General features: G+C 36.7%; 1 protein-coding gene and 3 pseudogenes across 1 annotated transcript; 3 read left to right on the top strand and 1 right to left on the bottom strand.

Annotated features, from left to right (window-relative positions):
* Nucleotides 1-1,010: 1,010 nt before the first annotated feature.
* Nucleotides 1,011-2,758, top strand: LOC148907764 (uncharacterized; annotated as a pseudogene).
* Nucleotides 2,759-4,847: 2,089 nt separating this feature from the next.
* LOC116287830 (uncharacterized) lies at nt 4,848-22,703 on the top strand (annotated as a pseudogene).
* Nucleotides 7,393-8,599, top strand: LOC148907763 (uncharacterized; annotated as a pseudogene).
* Nucleotides 11,476-20,434, bottom strand: LOC116295549 (uncharacterized). Its single transcript, XM_089035616.1, has 14 exons — nt 19,298-20,434; nt 18,899-19,133; nt 18,528-18,636; nt 18,345-18,448; nt 17,925-18,037; nt 17,515-17,591; nt 17,001-17,275; nt 16,506-16,654; nt 16,331-16,412; nt 16,038-16,237; nt 15,525-15,617; nt 15,225-15,441; nt 14,632-14,718; nt 11,476-14,557 (listed from the first exon to the last, which is right to left on the bottom strand). Exons 1-14 carry the CDS (start codon nt 20,198-20,200, stop codon nt 13,062-13,064), a joined length of 4,140 nt encoding a protein of 1,379 aa, XP_088891742.1. The 5' UTR covers nt 20,201-20,434; the 3' UTR covers nt 11,476-13,061.
* Nucleotides 22,704-25,010: the final 2,307 nt, after the last annotated feature.

The raw sequence follows: 25,010 nt of genomic DNA, 5'->3' as shown, positions 1-25,010 counted from the left end.
AACACATTTGTATGACAGTGTTAAATACATACCTGTATTTTCATTTCGTCTAACACAAATCCACCCCAATAGTCTGCTTTTTCAGATTGTGTTTGTGCTTCTTTCAAACACCAGAGTAACATGTCTCTATTCCAACCAGGCCTTTGATCTGTTTTGTTTTTGTGATAGCTGAATAAAATTTAATAAAATTAGAACTTTCCTGTTTTATTTCTACAATATTATTTTAATCTGTGATATGATCTTTGAACCAACAACATTTAACATACTATTTATCGATCAGTATAGTTGTCAGTATAGTTATTATCTATATTAACCACACTGCGGGATATTAAACTACAGGCATATATGGGTTTAAGGGACAGAAAATGAAGATAATTATAATAGCTTACCGGATAGTTCGATTGCTAGGAAGGTACAAGATCTTCCTTAGAGGGTCCAAAACATGAGGATTCTTGCTATATAACTCTATGCAGAGCTTGATGATCCTACAAATAGAATCATTAAATGCAATGAATCATATGGATATTTGTTGTTGATTTACGGTTTTTGCTGGATTTTTTCTTTTTTCACCGAACGCTTGAGGTGGTCAGTTATATCCTTGAAATAAATATAGTTTTTTGATTTCTTCAATACAAATTAAATAGTGCTAATTAGGCAATATACATAGAGAACAAAGGATTTCATACAAATTCGAACAATGTTGTATTTACTAACGTTTTACGGATTTTCATTTCATTATATTTTCATTTGCCTGATTACCTTGGATGCCATCGATGAGCATTGGTTTTCTCTGTCTTTGCGATGTCAGCCTGCTGTTGCCACAGGACAGCCATATCTTCTGGTACATCTTTTTTGTTAGCTTTCTGTAACATATTGGCAATATCATTATGATCATTTTTATCTAATTCCAACATCTCCTGCTCTATTTTCAATCTTAGTCGTTTTTCTTTGAGACGAGCCTTTCTCTCTTGTACTATTCTTCAAACGAGGTCTTGTTTGGTCATGTGCCGATGGTTACAGCTGGGTCTGGGTACACTCCCAGTCTCTTCTCTTCTTTTAACCTTCTTATACAAGTATTGTTTCAATTTGCTGCAACTTGAACAACAATTACCCCTGCCAGAATAAAACCGTGTTTTATCCAAGAATGGTTTATCCTTATAATTCTCTTACAAAATATGTGCAAATATTTTTTAAACGTCCTGGATTTTGGAGCAAATGTCAAGAATGGAGAGAAAAACAAACTCCAGAAAACATTATGTAAGATATACATGATGAACGTATAAAAAAAAGAATTATCTAGCACAGGTTTTTTATCACACTTAAATAGTCTTTCATTGTCATTAAATGTTGATTAGTTTCAACCACATAAACATACACCAGGATCAGTTGGTGTTCTTTACATGGTTGTGCTAAATCTTCCAAGAGAGGAAAGGTATAAACTAGAAAATGTAATAGTTGTAGGCATTTTACCTGGACCTAATCTGAGCCTAATCTCACAGGCAAATACAATTTTGAAACCACTGGTTGATGAACTAAATATATTGTGGAAATGAAGAGAAAATTTCTGTGTGTGTAACAGTTTCTTAAAGAAAGCCATTAAAGTTGGTCTGATTTGTGATACCTGTGATATACCAGCATCAAGAAAAATAGGAGGATTTATGGGGCATATGGCCAGGCTAGGCAAACCACGGCTGCTCTAGATGCAAAAAGCAGTTTTGTCAAGATGGAATTTTAAACTTTTCTGGTTTTAATCGTAATGTGTGGACTCCGACAACTTCAGATGAACACAAAAATTTAGCACGTGACACTCTACATGAAACATCTCCTACAAGCCAACAAACTAAGTGTTCTAAGCATGGTGCAAGGTACTCTGTCCTTCATGAACTTGATTATTTTGATTGCATCAGATTTTTTGTAATAGATCCAATGCATAACTTATATCTTGGGACAGCAAAACACATAAAAAATATCTGGCTAAAAGAGGAATCACCATTGCTAAGTGATGAACACTATAAAAAGATGAAATCAATTGTGGATTCTATGATTACTCCTCAAGACATTGGACGAATTCCAGGAAACATTGCACATAGTTTTGGGGTTTTTACAGCAGACCAGTGGCAAAATTGGATAATTGTGTACTCCATGTATGCTCTCCATGACATCCTTGCCAAGGAACATCTTGATTGCTGGAGATTTTTGTTAATGCCTGTAAGTGGCTTGGGAAGAAAGTAGTTACTGTTGAAGACATTGAGTTGGGTGATCAGTACTTGATTGAACTTTTAATGAAATTTGAACAACTGTATGGAGCATCAGCTGCTACACCTATTGTGCACTTGCATGGACATTTAAAGGAGTGTATGTATGACTTTGGTCCCTCTCATGGATTCTGGCGTTTTGGCTTTGAACGGTACAATGGAAGCTGGGAAAGTATAACACTAACAACCGTTCCATAGAAATTCAAATCATGAGGAAATTCCTTGCACAAATCAAGTCAAAAGTATTTTATATGCCAGAAATGCACAGAGAATATGTTTAACGTTTTTTTGTGGATAAAGAGTCTACAGGGTCTTTAAAGACAACTCTGGATCCAGTTCACTTACTTTACGCTTTTAAAAGACAACAAAACATTTCAATCAATGAACTCAACTTAGCAGAATGGAATGATTTTACTCTCGTACAAGCATTGCCTCCAATTCAAGATTTTACTCTTGATAATGGTGATGTGGAGAATCTTAGACTGGTGTATAGGATTGATTGAAATACATAACATTGACCGCAAGGAATAACTCGTATATTATGTGCATAATCGCATCGGTAAAACAACGGTAAAATGTCAGCAAATTGCCAATTATCCCTTAACAAGATAACGTTGGTAAAACGCAACAAATGGGGCTGATTATTGGGGGTGAATTTTACCTACATTTTACCCTACGCGATAATTCGTATGTTATATGCATATGCATAATCGCATTGGTAAAGAGTGAGGAAATGTAATAGGTCACATGCATTTTTCTGTATTGGATAAAGTAACGAAAATCTATCGTAAAATATGTTTACGTTTTACAAGTCGGCAAAATGAGTGGATAACATGGAAGGAAAACTCGGGGAAAGCGAAGGGTTAATCTCAAGTTATTCCCGCTTAGTAAAACATGGGGATAATGCGAAACTATTTCAGATTATCCCTCAGGATTCCTTTTTACAAAATTAGAGGAAAACGCGGCCTTTTTTGCCGCGCTAATTGGTAATTTTTTCGATAAAGAATTCTGCATATTGCAATTTTATTATGCACACTTGCATTATCAGCTACTAGAAAAACGTTACGCGGTAAAAGCGGTAGTAATTGATTTTCTTAAACGTCATTGATTACTATTGAAGTAAAGTTTCCTTCAACAGGAATTGCTTGTATTACTCCTTCTACAAAGCTTATTATTACGGTCCGTTTTCCACTTATACGTAAACCGCTCTAATTGCTACGACAAACATTCCGTTTTTGCCGTAACCGTACCATGTGTAAAGTGGCTGAACTGTCTCCCACTGATACTGACGAAAACCACTTCGGATGTACAGCTAATTACGTTGCTGACATGGCGGACAGTCATGCTGTTTCCCTTGCCACTTATAAGAAAACGACTCTATTTTAATGAAACGAGCTCGTACAATTAAAAAGGCTGCTTTATATAATTCTCTATACTTAACATCACAAAAAGTCAAAATTGTTTGTTTGCAAGAGCTTTCGTAAAATTTGAACGGGAAAGCATATAGTCTATACATAAAATGGACCAGGGAACGTTGACCAATTCACCAAATGAAATAGGAAGTGTGTGAATTAATAACTACATGGACTTCCCTGAATTGACTTTTGAAAATGTTTTACTGGGGTACAGTAAAATAGCTTTGTAAATTACTTATTTGTTCTGTGGAAGTTCGTAACGTATAAATGCAGACTTCAGCAAAGAATTCCAGTTTTGCAAGATTTTCAGGAAATTATAAGAAAATATGAAATACTAAAATATAAGATTGCAAAAAATAAATCAAAAGTATACACACATCTAAAGAAATATGAAAACATTAGTCCTTTGTTATAAGAAACAGAATGCCTAGCGGACAAAATAGTAACTAAATATATATATACATATAATCATGTACTTGTAATCCGAATAATTTGTGAGTCATAGACCAGATGCGGGACTCGCGCTGGTGTGGGGCTTGGCTCGTGGAAAGGGGGAATCTGGCGTGATTTAGTCACTGATCGCGCCGGATCGCTTCGTTCGCGGGTTGGGCCTCACATTGGGGTGGGTTTCGCATTTGGTCTGTGGTTGTATTTGATGTAAATGTGATTCAGTGTATGTATGATTTGAGATGGGATTTAAAAAAAAAAACTACATGAAGCCACTATTTAAAGTCATGTGAATATTGTGTTATGGTCCCTGGGGATTAACATTAAGTAATGATGTGTGTAAGAAGTAGGCATACATTATGCGTGGCATGTTAAGCATGCGATTATCATAATTGGATAGGTAAATAAAAATCCTTTACTGCGATTGGTTAGAAACCAAAAACTGCCTAAAAATATAATAAAAACTCGCTTTTCCCGCCATGTTATGAAATATTATTGGTTCCAGTACCTTTTCCATTGTCTCTTCCAAATGTGGACTGATTATGAAATGGGGAACTGGGACTTTGAGAAGAGATTCCACAAGCAAAAGCGAATGGCCGCCATCTTGAAAATTTTCACACTTCAATATAGAGTATTATTACTTTAAATAACGAGATTTTTTAACTTTAACAGCGAGATTCATTTGATTCATTTGATTCATTTGAGTTTGTTTCCTTTTGGGGTGCATATTATGCCTCGAAAAGCTTCGTGTTGTTGCGGTCTCCAAGATGAGTGGGGGCATGTGTTGCCGAACGATGATCAGCTCAGAATCGTATCTAGAGAAGAACGTGAATTCTGCGGCCTTGATGATGATGGAAAACATCTTGGTAGAAAGAGAAAAATATGCATTTTCTGTCGGAAACGAATTTCAATGGAACTACTACACCAGGTAAGGTTTTTTTATAAGCTCGGCATCTTGTAACTAATAACTTGTGGTTCCTTCTAAGTATAAGCGTCCTATAAGCAGAACCACTAAACAGTAATTGACAAAGCTATATTTTGTGGCCGTTTTAAATGGGGAAAGGTTTTAAATATATGAAAAGGTGAAAAAGGGATGGTACGAATGGTTACAAGTTAAGCACGCTTGAGGTTTGATTTGAAGTATTATCTTTGTTGTTGTTGTTTTTTTTGTATCTGATTGAAACAAAACAAATCATAAAGAGTATTGCCATACTATCTTTATTCTTCAGTTAAACCAGTCATCTATCTATCCATGAATTTATTTAGTCTTTCATGTTCTTTTTTAGACAATGGAAGCTTTTGCTGCTACTCAATTTGAAGTCCTTCCTTCTGGAAAAACCTATCAAAGTTACGGACCAAGAATGCAGAGTGTACTATAAGGACAAATATAATACAAAGTATTTCCAGCATGCTAGACTGTTATGTTGATCACAATAAGGATGCTCTTCAAGAACTTATGACAGATCTGATACAATCCCGTAAGTGGAAACAAGTTTTTGGGAAGCCTTCTGTTGATGATAACTCTACAAAAGTTGACCCTTTCCTCAAAGCATTGGTAGAAGAGTATCGAACTTGCAAAGAAAAAGAAAACAACCAGATGATACGAGAAAATGCTAAAAAACTGAAACAACCTATCAAAATTGGAGGGAAAAAAAGTGCAAGCCGCATTTCTTATGAAGGACCAACAGAACAAGGCATATCAAGTCTTACAGCTGCATCATTAAAGATGGGGCGATTAAGCACTTATGCAGCTGAAAGGCGAATATTACTTTCTATAGTTGCTAATGAGTATTCTCAGACGTTCCTTATGAAACTGTTTCAATGTGCCAAAAGCACAATTACTGCATCCAGAATTCATTTCAACTTGTTTGGTAGAGGGGGAGTACCACCACCGTCGGTGAAGTTTACACGGCAGTGTGTTACCCAAGAAGTTCTTGATGGTTTGTACGATTTCCTTTTTACGTGATGGCATTTCAAGGCCATCATCATGTAGAAGTGTCATGGTCAAGGGAGAAGAATGTCCAGTCAGATACTGGCAAGACTCCAACAAAGGTATCATCAAACAATATCTGATGGAATTCCCAGATGGTGTGAAAAGAACATACATTTACACCCATGTTCCTGAGAACTTTAGAAGCAACTCTCTCCTTGCAGGACTCTGCAATCTGTGCGAGGATTTTGGATATGCCAGTTTTGCAAGTCTCATTGATCTGGTGAAGGAACCGTCAATCAATGCCCAACAACCAGCATTACAAGATATCCTAAGTGAAATCGGAAATCTGCAAAGATACCTGAAAACCAAATTTGCAAAAGAGGTAAATAAATAATTAATAATAATAAATAATTTCATCCTATTTCTATTTTTGTTTTATATTCTACATATTACCGTAAATAAATTTGAGAGGAAGTCAGTTTTCTGAAGAGTGAGTTGATATTATGAGGAAGCATCTATAAAATAATTTCTGCCAGAATAATGAAGAAGTGGTTGGGCCAGGGTTGTATAATAAATGCAATTGTATCATTTTTACCTTTTCTTTGGAAGAAAAAGGGGAGATTGCATGTTCAAATGTGGCATTTGTAAGCTTAAAATTATAAAAGTTTTTTGTCAACCTTTCTTTCAGGCACAGAAACACTCACGTTGTCTTGAGCTCTGTCTGAGTCATGCCCTCGATGCCTGCACCAAAGATCATGATAAGGATTCACAAGAATTCACTGCATTTTACAGTGTCACAAGCAAAGTTGAACAGGCAATTTCCATATCACATCCAGACAAGACAGAAAGTTTAACACTACAACTACATGACTTCAAGAAGAATTTCTGGCTGTATATTGGGCACATTTTAAGGACCACACATCAAGCAGAGTATTACCGGTATGAGAAGATTACCATGAGTTGCAGATAATAGTATTAAAAGTAATTTATCATTTGCTCCATGTATACCATCTAGTAAATCGAAACATTATTTCACCCACACAAGAATGTCAAACTCGCAACACGAATAGAGTAGTCAAGTGTGACGTCACGTTGCCATGGAGCTAAAAAATGCTGTTCTAAACAACTCCTTCATGCCAGGCGCCATTAGCGTGACTGCTTTGTTGTGAAGACTTCAGCTCTATTTAATTGCTAAAACAATCGTCTTTACCAAAGAAAAAGACTTGAATTAGTTTAATTGGGACATACTGTTTAAATAGTTTTGAAAAATAATAAAATCGCTTGAAAGACTGAAGCAATAATTGACGTCTAAAAGTTGCCGTAACGAAACTTCGAGGAAAACATGGTTCAGTGCTTTGCTCCTGACTGCAATCACGCTTCAGAGAGCCATACTTGCAGGTTTTTTGGATTCCCAAGTAGTACAAAGAAAGTAGAAGATTACAAGCGGTGGATTAAACTCTTAAGGTAAGTTATTCTTTATTAATCGCGCAATTCCGCGCTCAGAGATATCGCGGACCAGAACGTTCAAACTAAGAGATTGTAGCGTCGGGGTTCCGCTTTATTTCATACTAAAACAAGTTATTAATTAATAATAGACGAGCTGACAGATTTCAAGGCAAGCATTCACGAGACGGTATCAAAGAAAACGGACCGGAGATTTTTCAGAGAAACGCGACTTCTCTGTTTCTACCCGATGATTACTCAAAGGCAAAGAAAAGCAAGAAGGTAAAGACATGCGATTCAAACGAACAAGAAACAATCGCAGAGATGGTAGAGAACTATAAGGAAAAAGAAAATGAATGCAACAAAATTAAGGAAAGACCCTCTGTTACAGAGATTGTTCTTCAAGCAGAACTAGAAAGTAAATCACGAGAATTAGAAAGCTACAAAAAGAGAGAGAATTATCATCGAACTCATTACAGTGTCTCTACCTTGAGCCCCGAGGTAATAAGAATGGAGACTGGACTCCCTACAAAAGAGGTTTTCGATATTGTAGTTAGTTATGCCTTAAGGTTTAAAGAATCAATTCGTTATTTTTATGGTTGGACAGTTTTGAAGATCAGATATTTAAAACCTTAATGAAAGTGAGACAAAACTACACCAATTTGCACCTTGCTCAATTATTTTATTGCAGTGTGGCTACGATTACCAATATTGAAATTACTTTTTTATACGTTTTACACGAAATATTATTTAGAGATGTTATGACAACTATTCCCTCACGGCACAAGAATAGCACTTGTACACCATCTTCATTTTCAGGTTTTGCTTCTTGCAGAATTGTCATTGACTGCACTGATATTGAGGTTGCAACCCCAAGGCTAATGAGCCAGCAAAGTGCAACTTATTCCAGTTATAGGGTGATGAATTCGTTTAAGGTTTTAGTTGGTGTTGCACCTAATGCAGTCATTACTTATGTTAGTCCTCTTTTTCCCGGGTCAATATCAGACAAAGAAATTGTTGACAGCTCAGGGTTTTTAAAGCACTTAGAGGCAGGGGACTTGATTTTAGCAGACAAGGGATTCCTTATAACTTTATACGATTTCTGATTCATACTAGCATGAACTTGACCTCTAATTACACCGTCATGATATTGAAAAGTTTCTACATGTCCAGAATTAAAGTGGTTTTCTCCTCTGGATATAGATTTTTGCTCTCCAGAGAAGAAAGAACTAAGAGACGCGATTGACAGAACCGCCATCTTGGTTTGTTTAGAACAGAAAAATCGGTAGCCAGGGTAACGTGACGTCAAGGCTTGACCACTCTATACTGAAATATATACCAAACTTCATTTGCACATTTTGGTAGGTATTACAATCTTTATATTATTTAAAATAATTACGATGGATGAAGAGGACCACAAATGTTGTACTTCAAACCTCGTACTTCAAACTTCATTCTTCATCATTCAAACATGACGAGCCCCGGCCCGTTCAATCTGGTTTTGCAAGGATTTGAAGGCCTCGCAAATCGACCGCAAGTTCGCATTCTTGTGGTTTGAAGGTGTTGCAAACTTAATAAAGCCCGACAGGGTATCTCAATGAAATATGTTTATTAAGTGTCAGCACTTACATATCTTTTTGTGAACCCGATACTACATCCTGCATATAAACCAGCATATAATATTGATTAAACATTGTACTTACAAACGAATAACGAAATGAGTACTCAGTATCTAGAATTACTCCTATTCTGTAAGACTGCCCAGCGAAACATTTATTTCTTCCGTTGAGGGTCTTTCATTTGGGTTATTTGATGTTATTTTTGTCACTAGGTTTTCAAAGGACGCTCTAAAACTTCGGCGAGAGACAGCTAACTGCAGCATTTTACCAAATGAAAAAATATCGCTTGCAATGGTTTCTCTTTGTCCTTGCACAACTTCCGGTGCCAAATAACTTGCATTTTGACTTCTGATACGTTTCTCTCCCTGCTCAATTAGCTTACTTTTACCGAAGTCAATTAAAATTGGTTGATATGTTTCACCAATGGGCTGGAGAAGAACATTGTTAGATTTGATATCGTTGTGGAGGTATTCCCTTCCGTGCACATATTGAAGAGCGCGACAAATATCGCGAAACACTTGAACAACTTGAGTCTTCTTCATAAGTTTGTTATAAATGGCTTTCTCCAGAGTTAGGTTTTCCCTCTCGGTTCCGTGAAATTGCAGTACCAGGCAATAAGGCTCTTTGACCGAGCAAATTCCCAAAAGAAGAGGCAAATTGGGATGATCCCCAAGTGCATGTAGTACTTTGGCCTCATGCAGCACTTCCTTTCTGCACCGCTCTTTTTCTGTTAAAGAATGGTTTCGCTTTTTCATTTCTTTTACTGCCACTTTTATGTTGCGATAATGAGCAAGATAACAGGTTCCAAAACTTCCACTTCCTACAGGGATATCTGAACATTTCGAGATCAATCGATAATCAACTTCTCTTACTGGTATTGTCACCGAAATATTGTCCTTCCTAAGGCGTTTATTATACGAAGGGCAATGCTGTCGCGCTAAGTATATACAACCTGAAGGTTTTTGAAAGGCAGCAGATTCAATAGATGAGTTTCCCCCTATTTTTTTTGCCAGCGTCACCATTTGTTTCCCTCTGCTGTAATTTCCAAACTTTGATTCCAAACTCGATCCTTCACTTTTTGCTCTACTTGTACTATCTTTCTTGGAATGTTTATTTGAGCACGTGGTGGCTTGATCTGACGTTTTCGGTCTATCGACCTTCCCTTGTTTATGTTCATTAGCAACATGACTTTCATTAACGTTGGCAATCAATGTGGGTACAGAAATGGGCTTTTCACGACGGTTTGTTAAAGAGCCCTCTTCAAATTCGCCGTCTAATGGACAATCCAATTTGATCCTCTTGTGTCGTCGCTCTTCTCTCTTCTTAAGACGTAATTCTGTATTTATCTTCTTCTGTCTCTCCCTTTTCTGCTTCTTCCTTTCTTCTTTCGTGTGCGGTCTTGAATAATATCGTGAGGATTTTCGAGAGCTTGTTTCAGACATGGCTAAGGCATGGCCCGCGAATTATAATTAAATGATCCAACGATATACCACTGACGGAATGAAATGCGTGGTGACCGAGTCTGAATATTCCTCTCCCCCCTCCCTACGAGTACAAAAGAACCAAGCCAAAAATAAAAGGAATCAAACAATAAATACCAATATGCAATCAATTAATAAAAATCAAATAGAATTATAAGCTAAAGGAGAGAAAAGTTCTTGAAAAGTAGGTTTGCTCCAAAAATTTTAAATCTGACGTTATGATAATCATTGGCCTACCCCTCCCCCACTCAGAAAAATTGTGTTGCGGATATGACGGAATGTGACATGATACACTATTGCCATTGCATACTGCTGATTTGTACTCACTGTAGAAGTTATGGCCACAACGTATGTAATTGAGTGTGGTTTTTGCCTTAAGAATTTCAAGAGTTTCTCCACCTTAAAGAAACACTTCGTTCTTAAACACCCAGGAACCGAGTGGGAAAACATTGTGCCAGTATTTAAAGACTGCAAGGATTCCACGATTGCTTCACTTCCGGAGTCCAAAGATTTGTCGGCAAGTTGTAATTTTGAAAACTACAAAGTTTGGCTTGCTGGTTTAGTGGAGAGAATGAACTCCTTATTTCATCCCCGTCTACCAGGTAGGCTATACTTCTTTTAATTTCAAAGGTTATTTCCTAAAGTGTAAAAGGTCACTAAGCAAAACGGGATTGTATCGATAAAATATGTTTAAATTAAAAAAACGGGATTGTCAACGACGACGTCACGGTTTCGCTAATAGACTTATTTTGATATCAAATATAGCTAGTCTTGGGTTGTCTCAGTAAAGCCCAACGGTTATTCAGATTCAATAAAACCACCCAAGCATTGAATAAGTATTTACTTGACTCTGTTGGAAATCTGATAACACAAGGACGCGAATGCTGCACGGTGCTTTTAATAGTTTCATATTTTAAATTTCCCGATATCTTAATAGCCACCATACCTTCGCTATATTACTATAAAACATATAAACTTATTTATTATTGTTAGCTTTGGCTGATTTACACTTATCTTTAATTTCAGGGCGATGGGTCAGAATTGACTCGCATCAAGTTCCAACGCCTTTCTTCCAGCACTTGATTTTTACCTTAAATGCACAGGTCAACTCTGTTCAAAACAGGTCGCACTGTGGACAGCCCGCATACAAGACAGCCTCTCAGAAAATTTCATACAAGCTCTTCGATTCAGATTCTTTTTTTATTGCATTGGAAGAACAAGGCCTTGTTGAAGTTAAAGACAAAGTGATTTTTTCTGGGAACAGTGAATGTCATGAAAGCAGTATTGAGCTCACTGCTGATGATTTAATCAAGCAAGCTAAAGCGAAAGCAAGTATTCCAAGAGTACTAAGAAAAAGGGCTTCTTCTAAGTCGTCTCTGGTGGTCGGCTATGGTCAGGGCAGAGCCACCAGAGAAATAGAATTAATCTGGTGGCCAAATCTGTACAGTTTTACGAGCCATGGAAGACTAATTGTCAGAATGTTCATTGAAAAAAGTGACTTTTAAAATACATAATTGCTACATATGTTTGGAACCCACATAAAAGAACTACCTTTTTTTCAAGTTGAGCTAAAATGGTTCTTATACATGTACTGCATACTGAAATAGGTTGTCTGGTCTGAAGCCCTGGCAGCTGAGATTTTGTGGTTTTCAGCTTTTTACTTTTGGCAATGGCAACCTTTATTGAAATTATTATGGTAAATTATTTAGTATCCACTGAGAAATCATGCTCAGTAGGTTATTATTTATAAGTCTAAATTGACTAAATATTTAGCCTTGTGGCTCTTTTACTTTTTTGCACCCATAGATTGCTGTATATGCCTACTTCCTATGCAATGGTTGGTAGTTAGATCCTGAAGACTTTTTATAAGGCCCTTTTTTCATAATCACTGAAAAAAATATTATTTCATGGAAGCATGTCATGAAATCTGTATCACAGAATCACAGGCGTGTCACCCAAGTGTTTCCGTTGCCAAACAGCACTTAGGACAACAGTATCATGACAATTTTCAATGACAAATATTTATCAGATATTAAACTTAGGCTTTGAAAAAGTTACCTGAAAATATTATTTTAAAGTACCAATGGTATTTACATATGTACATTCTAAGATGCCTATATATATTTGCTATAAATTGCATCATTTGTATAAACACATTTCATAAAAAGCTAAAACAGCTATGAATTCCTCACATTTTGACAACAAAATACATGTTTTATGTAGTTTTAGAGTATGTGCCACATATCTGAAAGACAATTAAAACCAATGTTTTGTTTAGCTTTTACAAAATTGTGGATATTCATTGAGCAGAACACTAGATACAAAAGCAAATACCACTACTTGCCTTTGTTTGGATCATGCTCTAGCAAACTCTACTTATTTAACAAAATAGTTGGTCATTAATTATTTCACAGATATATGGAGTGCAATGTAAAATATTGTGGTTGCCTTACTAAAAAAAATAAATTCTATTGACCACTGGCATGAATTCTTGCAGAAATCAGTTCATTTATGATTCTCTTCCTGAGTTTTGAGCTATCACTAAAAGACCAACTAAAACTAGGAATACCTGGCCGCCTGTATTCAATGATATCTCTGGCTGCAAAGATGACTCCAATGCCACAACTTGAGCTGCCTTCCCCTGAGCTTGGCTGCTTTGGCATTCCAAATCTTTGGAATGGCACTTTTCCACCAGACCATAAAATGGATGACATAGAAGGCCTAAGACATGTTAGAACCTTCATTATCTTTGTCACAGCAGCTGATATGTTGGTTGGTGGTTCCATGTGCATGCCATCATCATAGTATGCGATTTCCTGTGAAAAGTCAAGGCATAAAATCCCCCAGTGGCACCCTCCAACATGCACAGGGCAAATCACTTTCTCTAGTTTACTTGTGCTCTGGAAGCTGATAATTGGAGTCAGCTTCTTAAGAAGAAACTCATGATCTGCTGTTGCCCAGGTAAATGTGTGGCTTGGAAGATATGCTATACTTGATGCATGTATGCTTTTCTTTAGAAAGAGCATACATGACATGTCAATGGTGTAGCCATCTACATAGCGCTCGCAAGCCAGGTTACTAAGATCTTTTGCATCCATTAGAAAGCCATTAACATTAAGAAACTCCTCCTGCGGACGAAGTGACAGCAATGTCTCTCTAACAACCGAGTCTTCCCTACCCAGCCATGTAAGCTCTTCTCTGACTTTTTGCTTGATCTCAGCTGCGAAACAAAATGATTTAATTACTTCCAGTGCCTCACCAGTAAAAGTACCAAATGTTCCCAAGCTAACAAATGAATGATTGTCATCAGCTCCTATAATACCACCACTGTGTACATGGTCACGTAGCAACTTTAGAGCCCTGTCCACTACAGCTTCAGAAGGACGGCAGATTAAGGAAAAAGGGTCTTTAAGATTGTTACACTGGATATTTTGTACAAGTGTGATATCAGAATCTTTGATATATGCCACTGGTGGAATGTTCAGGGAAGCAAGTTGTCCACGAGTTAGACCAGGATTTCTACACAATAACTCGAGTGGGTTAGTTGAGCTTAGTGTGGTTGTGGACACTGGAGGAGGTGGAGCTGCGTGTTGGCTGGAACTCTGGCGTGACACTGGAGAAGGTGGAGCTGCATGTTGACTGGGACTCTGACCAGGATTCTGGGGTGATGCATATTGGGACTTATACTCTTGCAATCTTTGTTGGTATGACTTTTCCCATTCATTATGCACATACTTATAGGAAGGTACATCTTCCTCTTGAACAATGCATGCTCCATTTCTCACGCTTCCACTGGGAGACTTTGCCTTTTGATATGCATATCTTGGGTAATCCACCCCAAAAATCAAGGTCAACAAACTATCCATTTGTGACATCCACCAAATATCTTCACTCGTCCACATCTTCTTCTTTTCAGAGCCCAGCTTTAGGGACCAGTAACATCCAGAAAAGTGAAAAGCTGAGCCTTCAAACAAATAAAAAACAATATATTTATAATACAATCACTCTTTCAAATAATCTTCCACTTTAAATACTTACTTTTATTCAAACACTCTAGTGCTTTGCGAAAGGACAATCTCAGGAAGAGAAAATATTCAGCATACTGGTGTGTCAGTATTTGATCAACTGTAAAATAAATAAAACGACTATCTCAAAATAAGCACATGACACTAATTTGTTAAACACTTTCAAAAATATTTCATGATATATGACAGCCCTGTATGGCAGCAGCAGTTGCTACTTGGAGATAATTTAAATTTCTAGGATTTTTTTGTTTAACTCCATACATGAACAGTTTGTAAAATAGATCATTTAATTTTTCTCCTGCATAATTCATGTCATCAAAAATTAGAAAACCAATTTGGGTGTTTGATAAATAAATGTCACTTACAACATAAATTGAAAACAAACTTGAATATGTACTTTACACAACACAGACTAGAGTTAATTTTCAAAATGGCTATTTCCCATAGTCTATTTTCAAAATTAATGCTCAACTCTGTTCCACTTTATGTCAGAAATCATCTTGCACATTTTAGGATCAAAATGACTAAATGAATGATTGCTGTCATGTTTCATAACTTTTATTATATCTTTGATGGCTGCTCTTAGTTTTTTATTTGTCCCCTTACTTGATGATATGCCTTCTGAAACATCATGGGATGTTGCTCTCAAATAGAGTTGCCTGTGTACTTTGTGGCTTGATTCAAAGCCCTGAGTTGACATGGCACCAATAGATCGATGGTTTCTCAGGAGCATTGAGGCATGCTCAATGGCCATGTGCCCATAATCTCCTGTCCCAAGCTTCAAACCAAAGACCTCCCGTAGGAGAAAGCCCCATTCTTTACACTGTGATGAACAAAATAATATAACAGAATATATTTATTTAGTATGCCCATTTTGTAACATCAAACTTGCAGTGTGCAGAATACCTGAATGTCGAATAAATCAATTAAATGCTCCTCATCTTTCTTGAACAATTTCTTTCTCATTACTAAGGCAATATCATTCCAACCAGAAAAGACCTAAAAAATAATACACATTTATATACAATTTATTTAAACATAACAAACAAATAATAAGACTTTGGAAGAAATTTCAAATACAACACCCCACAGGCAGAGTAAGAGTACAACAGCTTGTTTTGAAAAGCAATTATCTAAGCTTTTGATAAAAAGTAAGTGGATTTCAGTGAGCACAACCATTCTATCTTGGTTTATTTTTAGTTAACCTTAATTGACACACATGACCTTACAGTATAAGATCATTTCAAGGCTTGCATCCTCATAGTCTTTATAATTTGATAATCCCGGGTTAAAGGAAATCATACCTCCCTGCTTGCAAATTGTACTGAAACATTTTTGTGCAACATACATGTACAAAGCCTAAAATAACTTAGCTAAGTATGGGCTACTGCATTATCATATGTATGTACTATATGTTACCTTTATATAACATTCAAGAGCAAGGTCAGCAGCAAGAGTTCCTAAAACATCATTTTCTTCATAAGCCTGCAATCTTTTCTTTTTCTTGGGCTTCTTTCTAGAACTTGTGTTGTGCTTCAATGCCTCAGTGAATTTGTTGGACACATCATCAACCTTCTCTTTCCATGACTTTAGCAGCTCATCAATTCTCTTGCCAACAGCTTGCAAATAAAATAAAAAAGTGCAATAGTAAGAATTGGTTTGCTAACAGCTACATGAGTTTCAGTTAATATATTTTTGGCAATTACATATACCTTGATCTTTGATATTGATCTCCTCTTGATGAGTGCCAAAGTCCCGTACAAACTTTTCATTGTCTTTCAAAGCTTGAAAATACTAAAAGATGGACCAGAAAAAATTAGAAAAACCATATGAATGGTAGATGAATAAATGAAAATAAAAAAGTAACATCAAATCCAAATCAAATACCAAGACACGCTCTTGATAGAATGTTATCTTGTTCAGTACAAACAACTTGGCAGCTTCAACATCTCTGAAATGTTCTTTCAGCTTTGGCAGGGGCAATGATCTTTCAACAATGACAGTCGAATTTTGAAGAAATTTTCTCTCGGTAGGCCCTATCTAAAAAAATAAAAGAATGCCATTGTAGTGATTACTGACAGTTTCTTTTTTAATGGATAAGTGAATGACTTTGTTATAGGAAGAGCAACAATTTTGTTACTTAGTGTATAATCAGACTGGTGAATGGGATTCAGTGTATTTGGTAGTTATAGAGGCCAATATCTATCATATGTCTTGAGTACAACAGCTGTCAAAAATAACCACATAGCAAAAGCTCAACAACACACTTTGGCAAAAACTTTTAGAAGAGGCATGCAGGTTTCTTTTCTAATTTTTACTAGTAAGTAAGGCTTCCGATAAGAACTTAAGCCATATTTAATGATTATATTTAGTTGTAAAAACCTGAAAATGATGCAACTTTGACATTGTGCTTCTCAACCATTGTTTCCTGTCCTGGTTTTGTACTGATACGAATCCTGTCTTTTTTCATGGTTTGAGGACCATATTCTTTAAGGGCAGCATTGCACTCAGCTAATGAACCAATCTTGTGACAGAATAAACCAAGGGAAGCAAGAAGCTGTTCCATATTTCGTAGTTCACAGTGTAATGCACAAATATTAACAGCTGTCATGTTTTCGTCCAATAAAAGGGTGAGGTCATCTCTAATCCCTGTGAAGCTAGAAAAATTAAAAACATTTAAAACCACTTGCAGATACTTCTTTATCATAATTCTAAATACTTATGATTAGCATAAGTGTGTATTAACCAGTAACAGACACTTATTCTTTATTCTACTTTTTTTACACAGAAAAAAAAAAAATAGAATAATGAAATAAACACTGCATTACACTGATTAGACAAGAATACTGTATGGATAAAGTAGTAAATTATACCATCAATCTACTAAGAAACCTACCCTCCAATATTAGCTTTGGTCATGGCAAAGTGCTTCAAACAAACTTGATGTGACCCAAGGTTGCACTCAGCACATAACTAATTAATCCAAAAAGACACAAAGAATTGAATAATTTGTTATTAATAAATGAGTGCTTACAATAATTGCTCTGTGAATTAAGTAAAATTCCAAAATGAAACAATAGTACAAATCACTCATGGGTGTTATCATATTCTAAGTCAACTAAAGAATGAACAATCCCGAGCATTAGATAAAAGGCCACAACGGTGTATACTTTCATTTGCTAGCTTTAACCAATTGTGTGGAATATCCAAAATACTTTCAGATTTCAGTGATTCAATGATTAAACCTATTCTACTAGGGTACATTGTTAATAATATAATGTACTAGAATATTTATACTTCACATACCCTTAGTGCATGACAAAACATGCAGAATTCACCAAATCCTTTGCCACCAAGTCGAAAGTTTTCATCATCTTTCTTGCACAGCAACAGGCAAAATGCTTTATGGTCAATAATCACTGTTGGGAGATATAAGGAAACATGTACTATAAGTATTATAAGAATCACTTAATCACATACAAAGACACATTGTACATGGCCCTTGCTTTTACAAATCAGACTACTTAAAGATTTTAACACATTCTTTTAATGATTATGAGTTCAAAGCCAATTTTCAAATTACTAAAAGACTGAATTTGTAGGCACATGATTCTAGCAAAACACAGCGTCGGTATAGGGTTTCTGTTGTTGTCTTTTAGGAATCAAATTAACACGAAATAAATTTATATCAAAAGCACGAATAATGATGATTAACAAAAAATTTACCTTTAAATTTAACTTGCAAAAGTTTCCCATCAACAACAATGCCATTTCTCTTGATCACATCTTTTTGCCTGTTAATGTCTCTTACCAGGACTTTAATTTCTTTCCTAATAATGAGAAAGCAGTAATGACTTTGAGTACACTCCTTCAATATTAAATTAAAAGTCCATATTAATAATATCGTACCTGCTTTCTTCAATATTGGCTATGGCTAATGGGCGGACTGTCAGGGCACTTTGAGAAGAAAGGTAAGGATGGTTGCCAGGTACAATGCCAACACTTACTTGATCTTTACCTATATGCAATTTAGATACAATAAAAAATTCAAAACAAGTTTATTTTAACAAAGGTTAGCAGTAAATTGGTTAAAAAAAGCATTTAAGAGGGGAAAGTTTGGAAATAGGCAAAAGCAAAAAAAAGGGTAAAAAGACAACACAAAGTAAATAAAAACAAAGTAAAGCAATTGGACAAATTAAACCAAAAACAAAATTCGAAGCAAAATAATACAAGATATAATTTAATATAAACTTTCAAAGCTAATAATGATACTCAATTACCAAAAAGTGGACGTCCATCTAATTTCAGGTGGAATTCCAGAACTTCACTTTGGGTACCATGGAGTCTCTGCTCCCTAGCACTCCACACAATAGCCTGTTCAAGGCTGACTTGATACCCAGGAAGAGAATCTGGTACTTCTCGAATTAACATTATCTGTTTAGCGACACCAAATATCGAAGAACGTAAGGCCTTCATATGATTCTTGATCGGAAGAATGCATATATTGGAGCTTCCCTAAAACCAAACATAATAATTCATTAAGCCATGGGCAAAATGTGACCTTATAGATTCATATCGAAACCTAACAGTTTAGGGGTGGGAAGAACACAATATTATGATCACAAAATAAATAACACATCAATAACAAATCCACATGATCATAAGGCATCAGTACTTACTTTCCTTCCCAATTTCGTAAAATTGATTATAGATTGCCAGTTTGCATCTGAAATTTTCGCCTGGACTTTTAAAAACAATAACTGCCAATCTGGCATTCTCATCTCGGCAACTCGCTGGTCCCAGAGGTCGTCCGAGATGAGCTCTTCGAATGCTCTTTTTACTCCCTTTTTCTCAGCAACCTCGTCCATTACCTGGCAAATGGTTTCTCTTGCAAAGGACGGCCTTGACTGGGGATCGTCAGTGCAGCATCTAGCCAGCACTGACGCCAGGGATTCCTTCTGACTCGAGCAGAGATCAGAAACCTTCTTCATAATGAAGTTTGACTTTGCTCGAGTTTTCCTTCGTTTCACACGTCCTGTCACCTCTGAGTTTTCTACCTCTTCGAAAGATTCATTGAAAAAGGGAAGACTGTGCTGTTCTGCATATGACAGGCTAGACGAGGTATATTTTGAACTTGGAGGGATAACTTTTGGCGGGATAACGTTTGGCGGGATAACTTTTGGCGGGACAACTTCTGGCGGGAGAATCGAGTCCTCAAGATCGATAGATCGTATCGCTGCCTGGATTTTTGGATGGAGGATCGTATTTACTTCGGTTATCTGCCTTCGATTAAAAAGATTTCCGATAATGCCAAATGCAGTAGCGACGTAAACTTCGTCGACTCTGACTTTGTTGGCATTCTCATGGAAGAACCAGCAAGATTGTACCGTGCTTCCATCACGAGTGACCAGATCACAGAGCTTAATTTTCGATATTTCATTGGGAAATACTCGAAAGAAACTCGATAAGGATGCCTTTCTTGGAGAGCCAATACAGTTCTCAGTAGTTAGAGCATACCAAGCTGTCGATGAATCCAGCTTTGCTGAGAAAACTTGACGAAAAATGATCGATGATCGAGCCATAACGCATTACATTGTGAGCTCTTACGAGCTCTACGCGCTGGAAGGAGTGATCAGTGAAGTACTGGTAGCACATTTCGTAAAGCCCGCCGAAAAAAGCCATATTCCAAATAAAGTATAATCCAGTTACTTCGAAAAGAAAACTAATGACAGATATTATACAGTGTACAACTCCGCCATTTTGTTTTTAACACAAGAGTCTAATACCCATCAATCACTACGGTCCTTACTATTGGATCAGACGTAAGCTAATTAACACCTGGATTGCCTTAGCAAGCAATCGCGCTGTGCCCCTGCTGTGACCAAAATGAATGGCACGGGGCTCCTCATGTTTGAGCTTCACATTCAATTGTAAAACACATGATGACCTGAGTCCTGATTGTTTTATTATAGAAATTTAAAGCTTTATTGCAGGTTGCTTATTGTGCTTGTGCATTTGAAAGTAATAATAGATATTATGGGCCATTGGAGTCCAGTTTTTTTAATTTCACTTTTTGTTTTGAAGGTATGTCCTCAATAATTTAAAGCCTGGAGAAGCAGTTGTTATAATATATTATAAGATGAAACTGCAGCTATGCATGCGATCTAGAGAAATCCAACGCGACTGGTACGGGAAAAGAGGAATCTCGCTCCATGGCTTTTATGTAATAGCACAAATTTCTGAAACAGAAAAGAAGAATAGAAGTCATAGACTTGTGGTCAGATGACACCAAGCAAGATGCTTGGTTCACTGAAAGTGCCCTTGACATAGGATTCAAATGGATGGAAAATAACTTTCCAAGGTTCCATGTTTATTTGTGCTCAGGTAAGAACATGACTATTCTCACGGTAATCTGCATACTAACACAGTCAATGCAGAAAAACACAAATGATGCTTCTTACACTATTTTTTCTGTATCTGTCCTCTTTGCTTACAATCTTTTTTGGCGAGGCCCCCAAAAAATGCTTGTCATATAACAATGCTGCATTAACCTTCTTGTTGTTAACAGAACCAGTATAGTAAGTAATTCATGTTTCTTGTTGTGCTTCCTCCCAAACATTTTCATCCTCCCTGACACTGGACCTATTTATCACTTCTTCCAAAGTCTAGGGCATTATATCTCAAAACTTTCAAATTTTGCTATTTTGTTAATCAACCCCAAAAGATCCTGTTTACAAAAAAAACAAAGCTTACATGTATATAAACGCAGAAGTTTTTTTCAGTATGCCTTTGCTGTTTGTCTGTCTGTCTATCAGTGTCTAACTAGAATTTAACTGTCTATCACAAAAGCAAAACATCATGTTATTGTGAATTCAGCATTTAAACCAAGATCCTTTTTCTTTTAGACAATGGACCACACTACCACAATACATCAGTTTTACTCTATCTGTCTGAATTCAATGAGTCCTTCAACATCACTCTGAAAGAATACGACAATTTTGAGGCAGGGTGAAGGCAAAACAGTACTAGACACACACTTTGCCCACATATCCCAGAAGTTACTGCGTTGGGTGAAAGTTGGCAATGATCTGGTCTCAGGTGAACAGCTGGCCCAACTACTAGAGGTACGCTAAGTATCCAGTTTTCAATTCTTATCTAACATGCATTATTATAAACATGCCAGTGCATTGTAGACCAAACTAAGTAACATAACTGCTTTATTATATTTTCACCCATTAGAATGCTTCTACTAAAACAAATTATTACTGGCTAAAATGGCTGTGTTTGTTGTCAGTCACTTCTCCCACACACAAATGTTTTGAGACTAAAATAAATGACATAAAGTTTTCAAAATAACATTCACCTTGAGTACTGATTTCTCATTTCAGTCCATGAAGAATGTAAAGTGCAAGAAACTTCATATCAACCGAGCTCAAGTACCTAAAGGAATAGGAACCCTGAAAGATATTTCTGTATATGGAAGTTTCAAGTTCCCCACATCTGACACTCATGCTTCTGGATTGCTTTTGCAATCTCTTGCAGGTGTTGGGAATATTTTTGAAAAAATCCAAAGAGCAACTTCAAGCCATATCTGGGAGAACCATTTGCATAGCAGGAAACACAGGTGCCACAGTGACAGGCGATGAATGGACTGCATCTGGTGACACCGATACATTGGTTGGCACTCATCAGGAAGAGGACACTTATTCCATTAAGTTTATACAAGAGCCATTGCCTAGCCAATCACCTCCTAGCCTTGTACCATTGAAAGAAGACTACGAAAACAATAACCAGATGCTGGTTTCGCCATAAAGAAAGGAGGAGGGAAAAGATCAACCTTCAGCAAAGAATAGAAGGAAATAATGATTTTATTTTACGATAGACAGAAGGCATCACAGATAAGAGCCAATCCAGATGTCATTGATGCGATGGAAAGCAGCTGGCCTGACCCCTCTGAAAGAGTCACAAATAAAAAGCTGGTGGAGCACATACCACCGCAAACAGAAGCAACTAGAAACAGACCTCAGGCTTGTGGCTCTGGAGCTAAGACAACAGCAAGAAGGTATGTCTGTCTATTACTGTTAGTTCAACGGCATTACAGTGTATCCCTAACAATTACTATGGTTTTATTATTATTATTTTGCTTTCAGTAGTACATTATATCCCAATCCCATAATAATATGAGTTCAATGCTGTGCGTGTATATTGAAATTTTTGGGCGATATCTGTATATTTATCCTAAATATGAGAAATGCCTACCATAAATCCTGTAGACTCTTATCACTCTAAAATAACATAACAAAATACTTGATTTTTAAATAACAGCTTTTCCACTGGATTTGTCACACAATAAAGGTAAATTCCAAAGATTGTTTGAAAGAAAAAGCTGATAAAGATATGAATTTTTAAAGTGTTTATGATAACCAAATGTTCGACCTCCGTTTTATTTTAAAACAACAAAATTCAACATTTTCCGAGTATCGTGATGCTATTTTTTTTGGAATTCAGTGTAACTAAATAATTTTTTTTCGCCTTCGAAATCAGTCATTTGCACCAAACACTGTCCGGCTCCGTCGCGCGGCCATACGAGCATTGTGACGTCACTGTGAGGACTCGTCGCTTTGGCTCTGTTGATATATTTATATTCTACTTACACCTGTGATGTCGGCGGAGTCAAAAAAGCGTGGAGGAAGATACTGTGTGGCTGGTGGGCCGGGTAACCTAAGCTGTAAAAACAGTGCTAGTACTCCAAACGTTTCTTTTCATAAATTTCCCAAAGATCAAAGGAGATTGACGTGGATTCGTTTCGTACAAAAGCACAGGCCCGGCTGGCAGCCAAGTGATTCGTCTGTACTATGCTCTGTTCAATTTCATGCTGAATGTTTTGTCCAAAGACCGGACATTAGTCTTGTCAATGCAAGTAGTTTTAGAACCAACCATGGCTTAAAAATAACTGCAATTCCTTCAATCGACACGGTGGGGTACGCCATTAATTACGATGCCAACAGCACGAGAAAGACGAAAGGTAAGTTTTCAACAAACTCGGTAATGACTTTTTATCTCTTTAGCCGTGAAATCCCTCCTATAGAATATTTGTCAAAACATCATTACTTTTATTTTAGATACTTCGCAATATTTCTGTGAAAGACCAAATAGTGAATAGTTTAGCTTCCGTTAAACAGCCAACTGAAGAAACCAATCCTTCAACCTCAAATCCTGACGAGTTTCCGAAGATGGATTCTATCGAGCCCGAAGAATCTACTAATAACTTAAAACGATATAAATTTTGTATGCCCGACATGTAAAGAGTCAAAAGCTAGTTTAAATCGCTTACAAGGAACTTTTAGAAAAGCCAAAGCAAGGAATGCCCAAATGAAACTGGAAGTTCGTGCTCTTAGACGTCAAAACAGACAACTTCAACAGGTAAAAATCATAGATATAGATAAAAACAGTTAAACTATATTACCTAGTGTAGGCAAAAGCAAATGTAACTTACCCTTGACAGGATATTCGAGTATGCACCGAGTTAGAAGACGAATGCTCCAAGGAAGACGCTCAATCTGAGAGCGAGAGCGAACTAGAAGAACTAAGGACACAGTTCAGAAGATGAAGGGAGTTACTGTGATAATGAAGATCCAGAAGATCCAGATTGGGATGTGTTGGAAATGAAGCAGCAGAAAATGAATCATCGGCATGGAATGATGAGGACCAAAATCCCAGTTCCCGAAATAACATAAGGTAGTTATGGAAAATAATAATAATTAGGGACTGGTCATTATTATAGGGGAGGTGGGGGAGGCTGTGCACTTTGATATTTGTTCCCAAAAATGTTCATCTGCCTATCTATGCCCCATCCTTTGTGGAGCATAAAAATTCCTAGCCTCCTTTGTTTGCAACCCCTCCCTATAAATGACTCTCTGACAGGTCCATTATCCTTGTCAAAAATCTTAATAGTGGAGGATATGCTTGTGATACAAGTGTTAGCTATATTTTTCTTCTTTCTAGGGTGGACCCTGAAACTTCACATGAAAGTGAACCAAAATTCATTGTGTTCTACAGTGCTTTATTGACACTATTCTCCCTATTTTGTTTCAAATGCAAGGAAAGCAATCCCAAAGTTACGATGGATAAAACGCGGACGATGGTTATGTAAGCGCAGCATTGTTCAAAATTGCACAGGAAAACCCTGTTTAATGGAGGAGCCAGCATTTTTTTTGGGGTTTTTTAACTGGGTAAATACCCAGCAGGGAGATAACTTTCTGAGTTTGCTGTAATAATGGCTGGTGCCTCAATCAGCAAGATTCTTTTGTAGTTAAACATATGGACTGTCAGATTGAGTCTTGATGGAGTATTAGGTATCTATACTATCAATTCAGCGAAAACGGATCCTGA

Source organism: Actinia tenebrosa, unplaced genomic scaffold (assembly GCF_029948245.1).
Source record: "Actinia tenebrosa isolate PJP-AT-01 unplaced genomic scaffold, QUT_ActTen_1.0 PGA_scaffold3__52_contigs__length_22856419, whole genome shotgun sequence".
Lineage (NCBI taxonomy): Eukaryota > Metazoa > Cnidaria > Anthozoa > Actiniaria > Actiniidae > Actinia > Actinia tenebrosa.
The sequence above is the reverse complement of the archived record's forward strand: the minus strand, read 5'-3'. Positions and strand labels throughout refer to the sequence as shown.